This window comes from Choloepus didactylus, chromosome 19 (assembly GCF_015220235.1).
Source record: "Choloepus didactylus isolate mChoDid1 chromosome 19, mChoDid1.pri, whole genome shotgun sequence".
In the NCBI taxonomy this organism is placed as follows: domain Eukaryota; kingdom Metazoa; phylum Chordata; class Mammalia; order Pilosa; family Megalonychidae; genus Choloepus; species Choloepus didactylus.
In genome coordinates, this window is record NC_051325.1 from 53,674,295 (window position 1) to 53,696,421 (window position 22,127).

At 40.0% G+C, this 22,127-nt stretch overlaps 1 protein-coding gene across 4 annotated transcripts in view; it reads left to right on the forward strand.

The window, feature by feature from the left end:
• Positions 1-422: 422 nt before the first annotated feature.
• PTPN1 (protein tyrosine phosphatase non-receptor type 1) overlaps positions 423-22,127 on the forward strand; it is an 87,490-nt gene continuing 65,785 nt past the window's right edge. For all 4 annotated transcript variants that reach the window (XM_037811523.1, XM_037811521.1, XM_037811522.1 and 1 more), the window contains exon 1: positions 423-638. In XM_037811523.1, the coding sequence (XP_037667451.1) occupies positions 576-638 (63 nt within the window). In that variant the 5' untranslated portion in view covers positions 423-575. The remainder of the gene's footprint in view (positions 639-22,127) is intronic.

Here is a 22,127-nt window from a genome sequence, read left to right on the forward strand (position 1 = left end):
TCCGGAATGCAGGGAGTGGGGCACGCAGCTCTCCGTCCACAGTCTAGCTTGGAGCACTAAAGCCAGGGCCCGGGCGTTGCAGCTGGGATGCATGACTAGTTCAAGGTCACACAGTGACTCAAGGAGGAGCATAGAGGATTGAACTCAAGACCCATCCAGGCCTCGGAAACCCACGCTCCATGGGCGTGGCTCCCGGGAGTGGGGGGTGGTCATCTAGGCAACTGGCGCACACCGCGACCGAGCCCCGGGCCAGGAGACAAGGGCAGAGAACCCGCCGCCCGACTGCTAGCCGGCTGAGACCACTTCCCCTGGCACCTCCTCTCGGCCCCGCCCCGCGGAAGTGCTCGCCGGCGTTCTCGAGCGCCGATTGCTCCTCCGTTAGGGGGCGGAGATCGCGGCAGGCGCGGTGCGTACTTCCGGCTGCCGGGTTGACATGAAGAAGCAGCGGCTGGGGCGGCAGTAACGGCTGTAGTCTGGGTTTGCAGCGGGACCCGGGGCTAAGAGCTCGACGCGGCCTGGAACGGTAGACGGCGCAGTGAGCCGAGGAGGAGGCGCAGCAGCAGCCCTGGTTCGTCATGGAGATGGAAAAGGAGTTCGAGCAGATCGACAAGGCTGGTAACTGGGCGGCCATTTACCAGGTGCGGGAGCGCCCCGGAGCGCGGTAGGCCCTTCGCTTAGGCGGTGTGAACCTTTCCCTCAGACCCCCGGGTCTCCTTCTCCCTCTGGGTCCCGCCATCGGTCTCGGCTCTACTGCTGGATGATTCGATCCGACGGCGGCAGAGGCCGCTCTCCTCTTTGTCCCGGAATGGGCCTCGCAACCCCTTGAAATCCCCCAGTTACCTCATATCCTCCAGCCCGGATGACCTCTCAAGCCTGGAGGCCGCCGGGCTATGCTCTCAGCGCGAATCCTTCGCACCCCGTCCCCGCTCCCCCGTTTAGCCACTCTTTGTCCCCTGGGATTCATTTAACACCCCCCCTACTTCCTTTTCTACACGGGAACACCTCAAGACTCTCTTCCTTTGTCTCCCTGGGGGAAAGGGTTATCCCCCTCTCCCCTTCACATTTCCTTTTCCCCAGTCTCAGTGTACATCGAGTCCCAAGAATGAAAGAGTCCCCTTCCCCCTTCCTGTTCATTCATTTAGTGGCTATGAATCGGCGTGTCTCTTCCGAGCTGGGTACTGCTCTAGGCGCTGGAGATAGTGTTGAACAAAACGGGCTAGATGCTGTCCCTCGTGGAGCTTGGAGTCCGATAAGGCAGTCAGGCAAACATACAGACGCATAATTTCAGATAGTGACAAGTGCTGTGAAGAAAACCAAATGTCACAACGGGGTAGAGAGCCACTGGATGGAAGGTGGGTTGCTTAAGCGAGGGGGGTCGGAGAAGGTTTGTCAGAGGAAGAGACGTTTGCTCTGAGCTGAATGAGGAGCAGCAGCAAGCCATGAGACTATTAAGCTACAGTTTTCCAACCAGGAGGCTGGCAGGACCCACTCCTCCAGGGCCAAAATATTGCCCCTTTAGGCGGAGAATAGGGAAGGTTAACGTTTCATCCTCACTAAACAGCATCTTTTTCCAGTCTGGCTCTTTGGTCCTGGCTGAGATCTGTCTTTTGAGTCCTCATCTACTTTGGGTTATGATGGGTAATAAATAAAAATTCAGCAAGGTAGGGGTTTTTTTTGCATATCTCTGAAGCATCAGATTAAAAAGGTCTGCTTTCACAAAGCTAAATCTACAGAAAATATGTGCTCCCGATTAAATGTCATTGCGGGGGTTGTGAGGATGAACCAAAACCGCACATGATATCTTAATAAGCAAAGTACAGAATAAAGAGATTTTGTTACTTGTATAAAGAGAGAAAGCAGTTTATTCTGTTTTCAGTTTATAGGCCTAGAAGGCAAATTGTGAGGTCCATCAGCTGGCAGTAGTATTAAAATCTATTTTGAGCTCCTCTTAAAAAAGGAAAAAGCTTTAAACAGTTCTTTGGTATGCTTGGCTAACAAAAGCCTTTTTTTGGTAGTCTTGGTTTCATGTGGATTTCCATCAAGCTTATTTGACAGGATTCTTTTTATTTGGACTGTGTATATATCAGCTTCTGATAGACTAATATTTACAATGTTGCCAGACCACTGTAATCTGTATAAATATGATTGATCAATATATAAAATTTGTTTTCCGTGTCTTATCTCTGTAGACTAATTGAGTGAATTCCACTAGTGTCTTTGGAAGTGTGTAGAAGATTTTCTGCATCCATTTTAATGCAGTGGGGTCTAAAATAACTAAGTGAAAATTGTTGGTCTGAAGTGTTGGAATTGATTACGATCATCATAAGTAGAGGCATTGGGGGGAAATCTCTTATACTGAAACTGAGTTGGAAACAACAACTTTATATGTAAATAAGTTCTTAGTTAATTTATTTTTCACCACTTTAGGCCAGCGTGGCCTGACCTGTCACCCAAGCATTGCTAAAATTGTGTTAAGCATGCTGCTAGTGTGGAGCATATTGGTCCTCAGTTGGTTTCCTTCATTGTTCTTAAGTTTCTCTGCCACATTTAAACCACAAGAGTTAGTTGAGATTGCTTTATGTTGAGATTTCCCCAGCTTCTTGATGGATTGCCACATTCCTGAAGATGGTTTCTTTTGACCTTACAGAATTGTCCACTGTGGGCTTTTTTCACCTCTCCCATGCAGAAATTTTGTTTTCTAAAATTGAAATCAGAAGCTCTTCTTTTTAAGCTCATGAAAGTTGCTCTTATTATACAACTGTGGCATTTCAAAAAACAGATCAAAATACCTTGAGTCTTAAAGTGGAAAATTTCCCAAGTTGTGTGTCAATTTACCAAACCTATTATTTTTCAAGAATTCAACGAAATGTGCTTGTGGTTGGTAGAAAAATGAAAGTTTAAAGAAAATAGTATTTTATAGCATGTCAAAATGAGGGCAGTCTCATACAAGGTCATGCTTTGAGCTTGCTCAGTTTACTGTGATAAGTAAAATATAATAACTTTTTCTTAAAACTTCAAAAAACAATGAGTGCAGTCATTTCTCACTATCTTAATTTCTAACTAGAACAAGAAAATGCAAAAACTTGGAAACAGTTGGGAAAAGAACAGGGCAAAGTGCACTTTTGAGTGCTGAAGGCTGTGGCAGCTTAGAAGACAGATTTCAGGCAAAGATTCTATGCTAGCTCAATTTGATGAAGTAAGCATAAACCATATTTTTAATCTTTAATGCTAATAAATAACACAGATACTAACAGGCATTTTTCTCTATAAAAAGTAAGCTTTGATAGCATTTTTAGATGGCTTTAAACATTGCTTTCTAACATTTAAGCGACTGATTTGGTGAGCCTTGAGTTTCAGTTTGGCTGGCTGACCAAAAGAGGAGAGAGCACAGATATAAAATAGGAATCAGTTTCACAAGCTAGAAAGAGGGCAGAGAGGGCTTAGCTGAATGAAAAGAAGAGCAATATGCTGCCCTTCATCTGTAGTTTGAGAGGGTTTGGGTCAGGTGTTTTGCTGTTTCTGTCATCTCTAAATTCCTTGATTCTCTGACCCTGTTCACTCTTGGGTGTGAATGGTTTGATTGTTTCAGATAAAGGAGATTGCCACGATAGCCCGTGACTTGAAGACAAGATTTATTCCATTTTAGAGGCAGGCTTTATAAAAGGAGCCACTCTTCGAATTTACGTTTGTCTTTATAGCTGCTTTCGTTATGAAATACAATCTAATGCCTGGCTGGATTAAAACCCATGTTATAACAAATTAGTTCACTAAAAATCCTTTATTGCTATATACAGATTGTGTTCTTATATTCCAGGAATATTATAACTTCCCAATAGCATTCTCTTTAGAGGGGGAAAAGCTATTTTAGTACAGAGGAGAAAGATCTATATACTATGACTCACTTCACTTAAAAAAAAAAAAGACAAAAGGAAATGACATGGAGAGACTGGGAAGTTCTAGTCATCTTGAGCGACCCATTAGATCAAAATGTTCTTGTTTAACTCTGGTTTGAGTGAACTAAATTTAGGTGTCTGATCATCACTTTGGAAATGGTGTAAAGACCTTCATAATTGTCTGGACTAATATTAAAATTAACTGGGCACACAAGTAGAAATAGTGGAGGGAAGGATTTTTTGCTCTCATTTTTTTGACATCACTGGCATATTTTTAGGCATACTTTTGGCACTTTTAGAAGTAAGTAAATCATGTCAGGTGGTTCTGAAAAGTTAGCTGGGGGATAATGGTAATGCAGATGGTTTTCAGTTATCAGATATCCACTTTTGGGAACCATGGCCTCCCCACTACACTTGCGCATTTTAGCGCCTGAAAACCTGTAAAAATACCTGGTCTTCGATAAGGTGGTTGAATGTATACTGAACTTCATGATAGAAAATGAATAAGAAATTTCCTGTAGGGGTTTTTCACACTGTAACTGCTGAAATAACTGTGCCTTTTCTTCCTTCCTTTCTTCTTTTCTTCAGTTGTCTGTTTCTTTGGCTGATTTTTTAGGTTGCAGAATCCTTTGGACAATTTTTGTTCTATGCAGTACTATTAGTCTTAGGTACTTTTTCTTAGGCCTACCTCAGCCCATATATATTTTGCATAAGCTGGTATTTCTCCCTAATGTTTCTGTTAATTGGTTCCTGTTAACCAATTTATGCTGACAAATAGGCTGGACATATTTCTTTTTACTGCCCATATTAGGGAAAATTGGAATTCTAGCCAGGTCACTGATTCTGAGATGCTGTAGTTTGGCACCAGTCACTTGGTTGCATGATTTGAGTATCCAGGAGTGCTGGGGACTTTGCTGTAGTACTTGGCTCCCTCTACCACAGTTCATTGGTTGTTACCCTGTCGTCCTTCCTACCACCCCAGTGGTCAAGGTTCCCATATTTTGCCTATAATACTGCAGCCATTTCTGGTTTCATGCTACAGAAATCGGTGAAACCAGTTTTGTATTAATATGGTCCCTCAAATCTCTCCACATCCTTTCTCTCATTGTGTACATTCTTCACATGATCAATAGAATTGTTTTAAAAACAGATCTCCAGACACAAATTGAAAACTATTATATGAACTTAACTCATATAAAGTAATCTGAATAAGCAGATTCATGGAGTGAGAAACTAGAATACAGGTTACCAGGAACTCGGCAGGGAGTAGGGAATGGGGAGTTAAAGCTTAATTGGTACAGAGTTTCTGTTGGGGATGGGAAAGTTTTGGTAATGCATGATGGTGATAGTAGGACAACACTGTGAATATAATTAACACTACCAAATTATGTATCTGAAAGGGGTTAAAGGGGGACATTTTAGGTTGTATATATGTTACTAAAATAAAAATTAAAAAACAACAACAAAACAGATTTTAGCTTATCATTCCTTTGCTTAACTATGTCTAGTACTTCCATAATACTGGAAAGTCCAAGCTCTCAACACCCACCTTCCCATATACCTCTATTCTAGCCACACCAGCCCATGCAGTGTTCTCCAAACTCATCCTTATCGTTTATTCCTTTACATCTTTGCATAATACTTCGTCTAAAATGACTTTCCCTCCCAGTCCAGCCTGCACCTCCCAGCTCAGATGTGTGCCACCTTGCACTAGTGCTTTGTTCTCTCTCCTGTGTGATTCTATACAATTTCATACGTGTCTCTACCAAAGCCCTTTTCTCATTGTAGCTATTTCATTATATCCTGTGTCTATCATCTCTAGAGTCCAAGTTTCCTGAGGTCAGCAAGCCCATCTTTCTCAATGATGTCCTCTGCACCTGGTGCCAAGTAAGTGCCTAACAAATGTTGGGACTGAATTGGTTGCCAGGACCTTGCTAGGCCCTGACAGTAAAAAAGATGCAGAAGACATGGTTCCCAACTCTAACCCTAGATTAGCCAGTGTTAGTACCAATAGCAGAGGTCGCTCTGGGAGTAAACCTCACATTCTGAGTCATGGTCTGATGAGACAATTTAATTTTGCCTACTTTGGTGGCTTTAGAAGTCAGGCTTGAATTCTTATCCAGTGTAAGGTGATACCCTCAACTTGTTTCACAGAAGCCTTAAATTTAACAGCAACTTTGTAGTTGGCCTTAGAGGAACTTAAATGGGATATCTGTCTAAAAACTGAATTACTCTGTCCCCTTCACTTTCCACTTGTTATTGCATGCCTTCTAGGACTTTGCATGTAGTTGATTAATAAACTGTTTTGATTGTGACATATAAGATATGTAAGGCTCTCCATAAAGTAACAACCTTTAGAAAGGTCTGTGAATTTTTAGTGGCCTTAATGTTTGGGTAGGTGTTCTAGTCTCAGCTCTAACACGGAATGGGTCCCTTGCTTTCTTTGGCCTTCAGTCTCCTCTGTAAAAATGATCCTTGACTAACTGATGTCACTAAGGTCACATCAAGTAATAAAAGTCCCTCAAGTACTCACAAAGAGAATTTAATGTTCCTAAAATAATCCTTGTAAAAACTGCAGTGGTTACTCAACTTTGTAATGTATGTGGGTGTGGATGGGTACAGTTAGGCTCAAAAACTTACAGGAGATTTGTTAATGTATTTAAAGGCTCAAAATAACAATCTTGAGTCTTTTTTTCCCAAAAGTATGAAACATTTTTAATAAATAGGGTTCATTTGATTTAGTAGTGTGGGAAAATGAGTAGCTAACAGAAGTTATGCATGTAACTTTTCTCTGTGTAGCACTTGGGTGGTTTTTCCTGTAAAAGATAGAGGAACTGATTCTTGAGAATTTACAAAAGATTCAGCCCCAGCTAGGTACATGAAGTAGCTGCCCTTTATGTTGTAATTTTAGAAAGAAACCTAATCTGGTCTAAGCTCTGTTTGAATAGTATGATAGCTTACTCATCTGCTGCCTTTGAGAAGAAAGTACCTAAGTCTCCAGTATTTTGTTTTACTTCACATAGAAATAGTCTTTATAGTTTACAGGCTGCTTCCCTGTCCTTTTTCAGGGCAACTTGACATTATCATGAGTATCTTGCTGATTTTTGGTAGATTTTGAATGTCTGAAAACTGGACACAAAACCATTTCCCATTGATGATATTCTCTCCCCACCCCCACCCCCCAAAAGAAAACAGCCAAAGAAAATCTAGTCCTGAAATCTATTGATCATCAAGATTTGCTACAAGGCACACTGAAGACAAAATAATAACTACTGGTAAATGATTTTTTCTTTTTTTCTTCTTTTTTTTAATTTCTGAGATGGTTCACTTTGCTCTTCTGAATACTTACGATTCTACTGAGGCAGAAAAGTTTATTGATACCCCAAGGTCAGTGGATACGAATTAGTGCTTCAAGAAGTCAGTTCCATAATATGGACTCGCAAATTAAACATGGCTTATTAGCAAAGCAGAACTTAAGGTCTGCATTTTCTATGGGAAATATGCAACTTAGAGGCTACTCATATTCCCTACTGCTTTTAATCTGGTACTCATTGTGCCAGGAAATTCTAACTTCTCGATTGAGGGTTAACCACTTGAAGTAAATCACAGGGCCAAGTAGTGTTGTATTCTGGACTTCTCCTCTTTTATGGCAGAGGTTTCTTCCCATAGACTGAGGCATGCTTTTACAGATCAAGAAGGAAAAGCTTAGCTGTGTTTGTGGGTTTTGTGGGTAAGTGACACTGCTTTCTAAGATAAGGTGAACATAGCAAAACTCTAGGATTCCACAAATGTATTTTTAAAATTTATTAGTTAGTGAATGAAAACTCTTTTCCATGTTTTTAGATAATTACTCTGTTATGAAACATTTTTTCCTTGACCTCTTTTTTCCTTTTTAATGGCTCCCTTGTTGGTGCATCTCTTCCTTTTGAAGAATCATATTAAAAATTGCCCCATTAAGTTCCAGCAAACAGCCTAGTTAGTTTTCATCCTGGTGAATAGTGGTTACTCAGGGGATTATACACTATTGCAAATTACTTACAAGAAACTGAACATCCAGTAATTACTTCAAGTTGGAGTTTCTTAAGAATGCAAGTTTACTTAAAAATGTGTGAGGGTGAAAGCACTTCTGAATATAGCATCACTTGAGAACAAATAGGCAAACTGCATTTAGTATAATATGGTAAATTAGCTTTACATTTCCTTGATGGTTGAACATTTGTTACTGTTATATTTATCCCTTTTAGGGATAAATACATGTTCTGTTTCACTATTCAAATAGTTAGGCCTTAGTCTGCTTCTGCAAGGATAGAGGTAAGATATGCCTTCATTGGTTCATAAATATTTGTGTGGCTAACTTGCACAGAGAGAAGAGCATTGTAAGCAGGTATCTAGTGGTCTTTTTTAGAAGAGTATGTTCTGTTTTTTGTGCCTTTATTACTGTTTTGGTTTTTTTTTTTTTTTTTACCCTGATTTGAACTGTATGTTAACAGCATCTTTGAATTAAGAGCATTGCCACTGTTGTTCTCCACTACCTGGACTCTACCTGGACACCCCCTTGTTGACAGGGTCTTCAGGATCATTCTTGGAGGTGGGGTGTAGCAAAAGAGGGTCAGGAAGTTGTTATAAGCCACACCAGGTTTACTGGCACACACCCAAATTTCTAGAGCAGCCCCAGTACACCAGGTAGTTCAGCAATACCTGAGGATCACCTGGTCCGTATCTCTTTAAAGTTTCTTGAGAATCCATATCTCCACAGATGCTGCATTTTTATGGTCCTTTATTTGACTGTCATGGTACCATTTGTAAGTATGTTTAAGTGTTCCTTCATGTCCTACTGACAGTTTTTCTTGAGTAATTTCTAGGAATAATGGTGTCGTTAGCAATATTTTATTTAATTTAGCCACATCACAAATAACTACCCAGGTCTGCTACTTTCCCTTGTTTTTCTACCTGCTGATAAGAATGCTTTTGAAAGTCTGAGTAACAGTATTTGAAGCATGCACAGTTGCAGTCAATTCTGTACTCATCGTTACTTAACGACTTGTTTTCATCCTTTGTGAGCTTGAATTTTACCCAGGAAAGTTACAAAAAACATAGCTATCATGCAGAGAGAATTTGCTGTAAAAGTAGTTGAACTTAAATAAACCTGGTACCTTTTTTTCCTCACGAATGCGTATTTGTCAACTAAACTCCTTTTGCAACCTCTGCTACTACTTGATGGTAACAAACTTGGATCCCAGCCACCTTTGATAGTTGGAAGATGTTGCTTTTGAAACTAGGAAATAAATGACTTTAGAAGATGGAAGCGTACTTTGGTTTGAAGTCGGAGTCTGTTATGTCCCTAGCTGTCAATGTGAAATGCAACTGGAGATGGGTGTGGTCCATCACCTAAAATTTCCTATCTTCAGTTTCAGGAGGTGGTTACCATTCTAACCACTTAAGAACTGCACAGTACATGCTGTTTTATTTACAGGGCAAATCTTAACTTTAATGGTTTCTCTTGTACTTGTCTGCAAATAAAAAAAATGACATTCTTTGGTAATGTTTAAATGCCAGGTCCATTACAGAAAGAAGAAATGATGCATCTGAAGTTAGAAGATTAAATTGGCATCCCACCTTTAGTTTTGTAAATGCCTTTAATGTTTAATTTTTGTAGGTTGATCAGAAGGAAGTGATAAGCATGTTAGGTTGTTTGTGGTTTGAGCTAATTTTAGTGTCCTGTTCACAGCTTGCTTTATACCCTTTGACATTAAAACATGCTTTCTAGAAAGACAGATTTTGAATGTAGGATACAATCTGTATTCTTTATTTGGCTACATTTCAAAAAAATATTTTCTCAGTATTTTGGAAGGTGGACAGTTTGAAGCATAGTAACATTATTTTAAGATCATTGATTCCAGTGCTTCTTGACATCTCCACTTTTCCAGCAAGCAAATTAGATTCTTTTATCGACGTTTGGAGCTTTGCTCCAAGTCACTGGCTAAAAAAGGCATAGTTGATGTTAGAAGATTAAAAGATTTAAAAGATTATGAACAACTCTGAGATGGATTGAAGCTAGGCTTTGATTGGCTGCATATAGGAAATCGTCCTCACTCTTTTCTCTTAGTGATAGAGCCTGCCTCCTAAGGGCGGGGGCAAATATTTATCTGGTTTCTAGTTTCACCAGAACAGTTGCTTTTCAAAGACTTAGTCCCAAGCTGCCCTGCTACTTTTAACCAACTGCCCTGAATGCACACGCCCATAGGGACCATGAGGTAACGGAAAAAGAGGAATCAGGAAATCTAGGTTTGAGTTCTGATTCTGCCTTTAACTATCGTAGGACCTTGAAGGAGTTACAGAATCTGTTAAATGTGGTGACTGGAGAGCCTTATTGCATGATTGGGCTCTAACATTCTACAACTACGTGTTTATACAAGGTGCCTGGGGGGCAGGACAACCTTTTTGAAAAAATTGGGGTTTTGGGTCCTACTTATGCTAGGTTTGGTAACATTGTATGGCTGTTCCATGATCCCCCTTGTCCAAAAGTGGGAGAGAAATTAAAAATTTCCTGTTTGCTCAAACAAAATTGTTAAAACCCATTATTATATCCTTAAAAATAGTAAAACACGCAGGGAGACATAAATCAGATTCTTTTGTAAAATTACTGAGTGGCACATTGATGAAAGTAGTTCCCTTAGAAATTCTTCTTGTGTTTAAAGAAAATTAATGGGTTTTGTAATTGGACTAGAATCTTCCATCTAATGGAAAAATGCAGTCTGATTCATGTTTTATCCTTCTTCCTAATAAACCCCAATAATAGCTAACATTTATTGAGTTCTGTTATGTGCTCCAGGCACTGTGCAGAATCCTTTAATGCAGTGCCATTTATTGTACACCATAAATTGGTCTATAATAGCAGGAAATGTTTTAAGAGGACAATTAGGTATCAAGTCATCAGTGTTCTTCTCTGCCTGAGGACCCAGCCGTGTCATGGACCCAACTCTGTAGTAACACTGTGGTGATGTGATCATTGCTTTGGTTTTAATCGTATGTGACTGCAAAGAGAGACAAGTTGTCCTAAGCCTCTCTCGTGTATTAGGACACATGAAGATGTAGTTTGTAGGTTCTGACTATTGCCCAGCTTCCTAACTTCTTACCTAGATGTCACAAATTGACCACACCCAGTTATATTTTGCTTAATCCACACAGTGTCTTAAAACAGGAGTTTTTGTGTGGTTTTTTTTTTTTTTTTTGCCATTGTTTATGAGTCATGAGAAATCACATAAAAATTTCAATTTTTGGCTTCTTTTGAAATATCTGAAAATCTGATTCCTGAGCCCACATTCCTGCATGGCATGCTGGATAGAGGAGCATGGCTCTCTGTGGATGGACACGTGCATGTGCTTGGTTTCCACAGCCTCCTGGTGGGTCACACTGTCCTGGTTTATGTGCACTATCTGGCCCTTGGAGGGAATGGAGTTTGCATCTCCCAGTCCAAGCTGGACTTTCTTTTAGAGTTTAATATTAGTATTAGAATTAAGATTATTGTAAATGATGTTTAACCTTGTAAGTAGTTGGTGTACTATCATTATAGAAAATCAAATCAAGGGAAGACTAGGCAGAGGGAAAGGGCTGGTGATTAGCATGAAATTGCCTGAGGGAGTGCCCTTGACAATAAAATCCAGGATAAAATAATTAGCCAGATACTTCTTTCCTTCCGGCCTTTCCCCTTTCCCTCTGCATCCTTACCCACCTTCTGCTGTTTTGAGGAAGTTGGAAGTTGACCCGATTTTTTTCCGTCTCAGGCAAATGACTGTGACTGTATTTTTGTCCCATATTCAGTATTTCCACAAACTATTTTTGATTACCAACTTGGAAATTAAATTGGGTGGGCCCTATGGGAATTTAATAATGAAGAGTGGCTTGCCCAGTGTGCTTGCCTTGAGAAATCTAGGAAGTACTCGTTTTTAATGACTTGGTTAGGAGTGATATCATTCGTCATATGTCTAAGCTCAAGACTACATGGTTTCTCCACCTTATCCTCTCTACCAAGGGAAGAAATAAATGATGGCTGTAAGAAAATTAAATAAATATATAGACTGCAAGGAATGTGTGTCTTTTAAAGATCACTGTCCCTGTTTAATGATGAAAGTGGATTTTATGTTTTAGGACATCCTTTTTCTTTGATCCTTCCTCAACATCTGTTTTTCCATAGAGGTAAATGACAAATAGAACAAGCAATAGATAAAGAAGGTTCTTTACCAATACAAAATAATCAAGGTCTTTGTCCTGAGTTTTATAGCTTTCCCCCAAAAGCTAAATCCCAAAAGGACAAAATCAGTTCAGTATTTTGGTAATGCTGAGTCATTTGGGGTGATGGCATATCCACTTTATACTTTTTTGTATAATTGAAATTAAAATCAGTGATTGAAGACCACTTTCTCCATGAAACTTTTTGTCCATCCTTCGTTTGCTCTTCTATTCATTCAATCACCTAAGAAATACATGAGTAGCTACCATGTGCCAGGCTCTGTACTAGTGGGCGTAAGTGGTGAGCAAGATAAACTTGGTCCCTGCAGTTAAGAAAGTTAATGATCCAGCAGGCAAACTGACTGTATAGAGACAATCTCAGTTCAGAGCAGAAAGAGCAGTTAGAAGCCTGGGCCTCAGGTGCTCTGGGTACATTAAGGAAGAGGTGTATCTAAGTGGAGATCTAAAAGGGCAAGGAGTGGTGAGCCCTGAGTGTCATCTGGGGTTTACTTCTATCCAGTTTCCGTTCATGTTGTGTCACATGCCCTGATTACCTAGGCTTGAAAGCATGTGATCTTAGTTAATTTCTTCCTCTGTGGTCCTGTCCCTCTCACATACACACAATTCATGTGCACGCATACTCACACTCTCTCTCACTCTTTGTATTTTCCTCTCTATTGCTTCTTTCCAATTCCTTCTGCCATTTTCACCTTGACTGCCCTACCAGACCGTGTTGGCACACCCCAGTTTTTGTGTGCTACACATTGCTAGACAAGTCTTCCTTCTTAAATTATAACTCAGGGCAAGATGGCAGACTGGTGAGCTGTATGTTTTAGTTACTCCTCCAGGAAAGTAGGTAAAAAGCCAGGAACTGCGTGGACTGGACACCACAGAGCAATCTGTCTTTGGGCATACTTCATACAACACTCATGAAAACGTGGAACTGCTGAGATCAGCGAAATCTGTAAGTTTTTGCGGCCAGGGGACCCGCGCCCCTCCCTGCCAGGCTCAGTCCCGGGGGAGGAGGGGCTGTCAGCTCCGGGAAGGAGAAGGGAGAATTGCAGTGGCTGCTCTTATCGGAAACTCATTCTACTGATTCAAACTCCAACCATAGATAGACTGAGACCAGACACCAGAGACTCTGAGAGCAGCCAGCCCAGCAGAGAGGAGACAGGCATAGAAAAAAAAACAACACGAAAAACTCCAAAATAAAAGCAGAGGATTTTTGGAGTTCTGGTGAACACAGAAAGGGGAAGGGCGGAGATCAGGCCTTGAGGCGCATATGCAAATCCCGAAGCAAAGCTGATCTCTCTGCCCTGTGCACCTTTCCTTAATGGCCCTGGTTGCTTTGTCTATTAGCATTTCAATAACCCATTAGATCTCTGAGGAGGGCCGTTTTTTTTTTTTTTTTTTTTTTTAAATCCTTTTTGCTTTTTCTAAAACAATTACTCTAAGAAGCTCAATACAGAAAGCTTCAAAGAATTGAAATTTGGGCACGTCAAGTCAAGAGCAGAACTAAGAGAGCTCTGAGACAAAAGGCAATAATCCAGTGGCTGAGAAAATTCACTAAACAACACAACTTCCCAAGAAAAGGGGGGTGTCCGCTCACACCCACCATCCTGGTGGACAGGAAACACTCCTGCCCATCGCCAGCCCCATAGCCCAGAGCTGCCCCAGACAACCCAGTGTGACGGAAGTGCTTCAAATAACAGGCACACACCACAAAACTGGGCGTGGACATTAGCCTTCCCTGCAACCTCAGCTGAATGTCCCAGAGCTGGGAAGGGGGAGCAGTGTGAATTAACAGAGCCCCATTCAGCCATCATTTGAGCAGACTGGGAGCCTCCCAACACAGCCCAGCAGCCCAGAACTGCCCTGGGGGGACGGCACTCACCTGTGACATAGCACAGTCATCCCTCAACAGAGGACCCGGGGTGCACAGCCTGGAAGAGGGGCCCACTTGCAAGTCTCAGGAGCCATACGCCAATAGCAAAGACTTGTGGGTCAGTGGCAGAGACAAACTGTGGCAGGACTGAACTGAAGGATTAGACTATTGCAGCAGCTTTAAAACTCTAGGATCATCAGGGAGATTTGATTGTTAGGGCCACCCCCCCTCCCCGACTGCCCAGAAACACGCCCCACATACAGGGTAGGCAACACCAACTACACACGCAAGCTTGGTACACCAATTGGGCCCCACGAGACTTACTCCCCCACTCACCAAAAAGGCTAAGCAGGGGAGATCTGGCTTGTGGAGAACAGGTGGCTCGTGGACGCCACCTGCTGGTTAGTTAGAGAAAGTGTACTCCACGAAGCTGTAGATCTGATAAATTAGAGATAAGGACTTCAACTGGTCTACAAACCCTAAAAGAACCCTATCAAGTTCAGCAAATGCCACGAGGCCAAAAACAACAGAAAATTATAAAGCATATGAAAAAACCAGACGATATGGATAACCCAAGCCCAAGCACCCAAATCAAAAGACCAGAAGAGACACAGCACCTAGAGCAGCTACTCAAAGAACTAAAGATGAACAATGAGACCATAGTACGGGATATGAAGGAAATCAAGAAGACCCTAGAAGAGCATAAAGAAGACATTGCAAGACTAAATAAAAAAATGGATGATCTTATGGAAATTAAAGAAACTGTTGACCAAATTAAAAAGATTCTGGACACTCATAGTACAAGACTAGAGGAAGTTGAACAACGAATCAGTGACCTGGAAGATGACAGAATGGAAAATGAAAGCATGAAAGAAAGAATGGGGAAAAAAATTGAAAAACTAGAAATGGACCTCAGGGATATGATAGATAATATGAAACGTCCGAATATAAGACTCATTGGTGTCCCAGAAGGGGAAGAAAAGGGTAAAGGTCTAGGAAGGGTATTCAAAGAAATTGTTGGGGAAAACTTCCCAAATCTTCTAAACAACATAAATACACAAATCATAAATGCTCAGCGAACTCCAAATAGAATAAATCCAAAAAAAACCCACTCCGAGACATATACTGATCACACTGTCAAACATAGAAGAGAAGGAGCAAGTTCTGAAAGCAGCAAGAGAAAAGCAATTCACCACATACAAAGGAAACAGCATAAGACTAAGTAGTGACTACTCAGCAGCCACCATGGAGGCAAGAAGGCAGTGGCACGATATATTTAAAATTCTGAGTGAGAGGAATTTCCAGCCAAGAATACTTTATCCAGCAAAGCTCTCCTTCAAATTTGAGGGAGAGCTTAAATTTTTCACAGACAAAGAAATGCTGAGAGAATTTGCTAACAAGAGACCAGCCCTACTGGAGATACTAAAGGGAGCCCTACAGACAGAGAAACAAAGACAGGACAGAGAGACTTGGAGAAAGGTTCAGTACTAAAGAGATTCGGTATGGGTACAATAAAGGATATTAATAGAGAGAGGGAAAAATATGGCAAACATAATCCAAAGGATAAGATGGCCGATTCAAGAAATGCCTTCACGGTTTTAACGTTGAATGTAAATGGATTAAACTCCCCAATTAAAAGATATAGATTCGCAGAATGGATCAAAAAAAATGAACCATCAATATGTTGCATACAAGAGACTCATCTTAGACACAGGGACACAAAGAAACTGAAAGTGAAAGGATGGAAAAAAATATTTCATGCAAGCTACAGCCAAAAGAAAGCAGGTGTAGCAATATTAATCTCAGATAAAATAGACTTCAAATGCAGGGATGTTTTGAGAGACAAAGAAGGCCACTACATACTAATAAAAGGGGCAATTCAGCAAGAAGAAATAACAATCGTAAATGTCTATGCACCCAATCAAGGTGCCACAAAATACATGAGAGAAACACTGGCAAAACTAAAGGAAGCAATTGATGTTTCCACAATAATTGTGGGAGACTTCAACACATCACTCTCTCCTATAGATAGATCAACCAGACAGAAGACCAATAAGGAAATTGAAAACCTAAACAATCTGATAAATGAATTAGATTTAACAGACATCTACAGGACATTACATCCCAAATCACCAGGATACACATACTTTTCTAGTGCTCACGGAACTTTCTCCAGAATAGATCATATGCTGGGACATAAAACAAGCCTCAATAAATTTAAAAAGATTGAAATTATTCAAAGCACATTCTCTGACCACAATGGAATACAATTAGAAGTCAATAACCATCAGAGACTTAGAAAATTCACAAATACCTGGAGGTTAAACAACACACTCCTAAACAATCAGTGGGTTAAAGAAGAAATAGCAAGAGAAATTGCTAAATATATAGAGACGAATGAAAATGAGAACACAACATACCAAAACCTATGGGATGCAGCAAAAGCAGTGCTAAGGGGGAAATTTATAGCACTAAACACATATATTAAAAAGGAAGAAAGAGCCAAAATCAAAGAACTAATGGATCAACTGAAGAAGCTAGAAAATGAACAGCAAACCAATCCTAAACCAAGTAGAAGAAAAGAAATAACAAGGATTAAAGCAGAAATAAATGACATAGAGAACAGAAAAACAATAGAAAGGATAAATATCACCAAAAGTTGGTTCTTTGAGAAGATCAACAAGATTGACAAGCCCCTAGCTAGACTGACAAAATCAAAAAGAGAGAAAACCCATATAAACAAAATAATGAATGAAAAAGGTGACATAACTGCAGATCCTGAAGAAATTAAAAAAATTATAAGAGGATATTATGAACAACTGTATGGCAACAAACTGGATAATGTAGAAGAAATGGACAATTTCCTGGAAACATATGAACAACGTAGACTGACCAGAGAAGAAATAGAAGACCTCAACCAACCCATCACAAGCAAAGAGATCCAATCAGTCATCAAAAATCTTCCCACAAATAAATGCCCAGGGCCAGATGGCTTCACAGGGGAATTCTACCAAACTTTCCAGAAAGAACTGACACCAATCTTACTCAAACTCTTTCAAAACATTGAAAAAAATGGAACACTACCTAACTCATTTTATGAAGCTAACATCAATCTAATACCAAAACCAGGCAAAGATGCTACAAAAAAGGAAAACTACCGGCCAATCTCCCTAATGAATATAGATGCAAAAATCCTCAACAAAATACTTGCAAATCGAATCCAAAGACACATTAAAAAAATCATACACCATGACCAAGTGGGGTTCATTCCAGGCATGCAAGGATGGTTCAACATAAGAAAAACAATCAATGTATTACAACACATTAAAAACTCGAAAGGGAAAAATCAATTGATCATCTCAATAGATGCTGAAAAAGCATTTGACAAAATCCAACATCCCTTTTTGATAAAAACACTTCAAAAGGTAGGAATTGAAGGAAACTTCCTCAACATGATAAAGAGCATATATGAAAAACCCACAGCCAGCATAGTACTCAATGGTGAGAGACTGAAAGCCTTCCCTCTAAGATCAGGAACAAGACAAGGATGCCCGCTGTCACCACTGTTATTCAACATTGTGCTGGAAGTGCTAGCCAGGGCAATCCGGCAAGACAAAGAAATAAAAGGCATCCAAATTGGAAAAGAAGAAGTAAAACTGCCATTGTTTGCAGATGATATGATCTTATATCTAGAAAACCCTGAGAAATCAACGATACACCTACTAGAGCTAATAAACAAATTTAGCAAAGTAGCGGGATACAAGATTAATGCACATAAGTCAGTAATGTTTCTATATGCTAGAAATGAACAAACTGAAGAGACACTCAAGAAAAAGATACCATTTTCAATAGCAACTAAAAAAATCAAGTACCTAGGAATAAACTTAACCAAAGATGTAAAAGACCTATACAAAGAAAACTACATAACTCTACTAAAAGAAATAGAAGGGGACCTTAAAAGATGGAAAAATATTCCATGTTCATGGATAGGAAGGCTAAATGTCATTAAGATGTCAATTCTACCCAAACTCATCTACAGATTCAATGCAATCCCAATCAAAATTCCAACAACCTACTTTGCAGACTTGGAAAAGCTAGTTATCAAATTTATTTGGAAAGGGAAGATGCCTCGAATTGCTAAAGACACTCTAAAAAAGAAAAACGAAGTGGGAGGACTTACACTCCCTGACTTTGAAGCTTATTATAAAGCCACAGTTGCCAAAACAGCATGGTACTGGCACAAAGATAGACATATAGATCAATGGAATCGAATTGAGAATTCAGAGATAGACCCTCAGATCTATGGCCGACTGATCTTTGATAAGGCCCCCAAAGTCACCGAACTGAGCCATAATGGTCTTTTCAACAAATGGGGCTGGGAGAGTTGGATATCCATATCCAAAAGAATGAAAGAGGACCCCTACCTCACCCCCTACACAAAAATTAACTCAAAATGGACCAAAGATCTCAATATAAAAGAAAGTACCATAAAACTCCTAGAAGATAATGTAGGAAAACATCTTCAAGACCTTGTATTAGGAGGCCACTTCCTAGACTTTACACCCAAAGCACAAGCAACAAAAGAGAAAATAGATAAATGGGAACTCCTCAAGCTTAGAAGTTTCTGCACCTCAAAGGAATTTCTCAAAAAGGTAAAGAGGCAGCCAACTCAATGGGAAAAAATTTCTGGAAACCATGTATCTGACAAAAGACTGATATCTTGCATATACAAAGAAATCCTACAACTCAATGACAATAGTACAGACAGCCCAATTATAAAATGGGCAAAAGATATGAAAAGACAGTTCTCTGAAGAGGAAATACAAATGGCCAAGAAACACATGAAAAAATGTTCAGCTTCACTAGCTATTAGAGAGATGCAAATTAAGACCACAATGAGATACCATCTAACACCGGTTAGAATGGCTGCCATTAAACAAACAGGAAACTACAAATGCTGGAGGGGATGTGGAGAAATTGGAACTCTTATTCATTGTTGGTGGGACTGTATAATGGTTCAGCCACTCTGGAAGTCAGTCTGGCAGTTCCTTAGAAAACTAGATATAGAGCTACCATTCGATCCAGCGATTGCACTTCTCGGTATATACCCGGAAGATCGGAAAGCAGTGACACGAACAGATATCTGCACGCCAATGTTCATAGCAGCATTATTCACAATTGCCAAGAGATGGAAACAACCCAAATGTCCTTCAACAGATGAGTGGATAAATAAAATGTGGTATATACACACGATGGAATACTACGCGGCAGTAAGAAGGAACGATCTGGTGAAACATATGACAACATGGATGAACCTTGAAGACATAATGCTGAGCGAAATAAGCCAGGCACAAAAAGAGAAATATTATATGCTACCACTAATGTGAACTTTGAAAAATGTAAAACAAATGGTTTATAATGTAGAATGTAGGGGAACTAGCAGTAGAGAGCAATTAAGGAAGGGGGAACAATAATCCAAGAAGAACAGATAAGCTATTTAACGTTCTGGGGATGCCCAGAAATGACTATGGTCTGTTAATTTCTGATGGATGTAGTAGGAACAAGTTCACTGAAATGTTGCTATATTATGTAACTTTCTTGGGGTAAAGTAGGAACATGTTGGAAGTTAAGCAGTTATCTTAGGTTAGTTGTCTTTTTCTTACTCCCTTGTTATGGTCTCTTTGAAATGTTCTTTTATTGTATGTTTGTTTTCTTTTTAACTTTTTTTTTCATACAGTTGATTTAAAAAAGAAGGGAAAGTTAAAAAAAAAAAAAAAAGAAAAAAGACAAACAAGGAAAAAAAAAAAAAGATGTAGTGCCCCCTTGAGGAGCCTGTGGAGAATGCAGGGGTATTCGCCTACCCCACCTCCATGGTTGCTAACATGACCACAGACATAGGGGACTGGTGGTTTGATGGGTTGAGCCCTCTACCATAAGTTTTACCCTTGGGAAGACGGTTGCTGCAAAGGAGAGGCTAGGCCTCCCTGTATTTGTGCCTAAGAGTCTCCTCCTGAATGCCTCTTTGTTGCCCAGATGTGGCCCTCTCTCTCTGGCTAAGCCAACTTGAAAGGTGAAATCACTGCCCTCCCCCCTACGTGGGATCAGACACCCAGGGAAGTGAATCTCCCTGGCAACGTGGAATATGACTCCCGGGGAGGAATGTAGACCCGGCATCGTGGGATGGAGAACATCTTCTTGACCAAAAGGGGGATGTGAAAGGAAATGAAATAAGCTTCAGTGGCAGAGAGACTCCAAAACGAGCCGAGAGATCACTCTGGTGGGCACTCTTACGCACACTTTAGACAACCTTTTTTAGGTTCTAAAGAATTGGGGTAGCTGGTGGTGGATATCTGAAACTATTAAACTACAACCCAGAACCCATGAATCTCGAAGACAGTTGTATAAAAATGTAGCTTATGAGGGGTGACAGTGGGATTGGGAATGCCATAAGGACCAAACTCCACTTTGTCTAGTTTATGGATGGATGTGTAGAAAAGTAGGGGAAGCAAACAAACAGACAAAGGTACCCAGTGTTCTTTTTTACTTCAATTGCTCTTTTTCACTCTAATTATTATTCTTGTTATTTTTGTGTGTGTGCTAATGAAGGTGTCAGGGATTGATTTAGGTGATGAATGTACAACTATGTAATGGTACTGTAAACAATCGAAAGTACAATTTGTTTTGTATGACTGCGTGGTATGTGAATATATCTCAATAAAATGATGATTAAAAAAAAAAAAATTATAACTCAGATCCTCTCACTCTCCTGCCCACAGGCCTTCAGTGGATCACAGATTCTGGACCCTGGGCTCAGTGTCCCCAGCCCTTCCTTTTTCCACCTTATCACTCACGAATTCCCTGCATTTCTGCTGAAAGGGTTGCTTTCTTTTCTTTAGCCTTGCCCCTGTTTGGCCTGCTTTGTGCCTTAGATCTTGGTATTCTTCCTGGTGGTAACAGCCCCCTCTTTGTTTCTATCAGGTGAGAGCCTGTACCCTTTGAGGCACATTGTGCATGCTGCTGACATCCAGAAGCCTTTCCTGATCTCACCTGTTCTTCTGGACACTTCCAATAGGGTGGCATGGTAGAGATTACATCATGACATAGAACTCAGTCCACTGTGAATCATCTGTGTTGGGGTCTTCTCCAGGAAGATGATGTTTGTTTATCCATAAATCTTATAGCTTCTATAGCAACAACCACAGGGCATGGCACTCAGTAGGCAGATAGTACAGTATATAATGAAATGAATTGATAATTTCTGTGTAAAGATTTTTATTTTTCTTATCCAAGTATGTATGCAGATAATCTTTAGTTTGTATGAAAATTAGAATTATAATATATTTTAATATGTAAAAAGTATCTCTAAATATAAAGTCTGCCTCACTAGGAATAAATTGAAAATTCATGGATAGGCCCTTGATCTGCAGCTGACACTAACAAAAAAGGTCTCATTTATTCATTGTGAATTTTAAAGGATATTTTTAATGATGTTGGCTGGCTTATCCATTATGTGGTCTGTTATTAGCAGTTCTGGGCACACAGATGGCTTTGTTTGAGGGATTCTTTGAAGTCAAGTACCTTGTAAAATAAGTTTTCTGATAATGACCCGACATTGAAATGTGCTAAGTGATAGATCTTAATTTTGGGGCATTCTAACACTTAGGGTATGATTACAAATTCTGAGAGTTTATGGTTACTTAAACACAAAAATTATCATCTTGAGTAATTCTGAATGATTCACTGACTGCTGCCTGTTTTCCATTCATATATTTATTAAACTCTTTCCCTGCCAAATAGAGGCAGTCAGAACTAGATCTCTGCAAACCATTGAAGCTGTGAAAACATCTGTCTTTTTTCCCTTCTTCTAATTCTAGCTATGGAGATAATATATAGTAGTAGTCTTGGATTCAATTTTTTTTAAAAATTGTTGATTACTAGTCACTGAAAGTAAAGATTTGAAAAGAGAAGAGTTTTCCTGACGAAAGGATGACAAAGTAGAATATATGCCTTGACTATTTCCCTTTTAATGGTGTGTGTGTGCGATTAAATATAGTTTTTAGTCCTTCTAGTTTTTATTTTAGAGTCATTTAACTGTCTCTGAATAGATACCATAGAACATA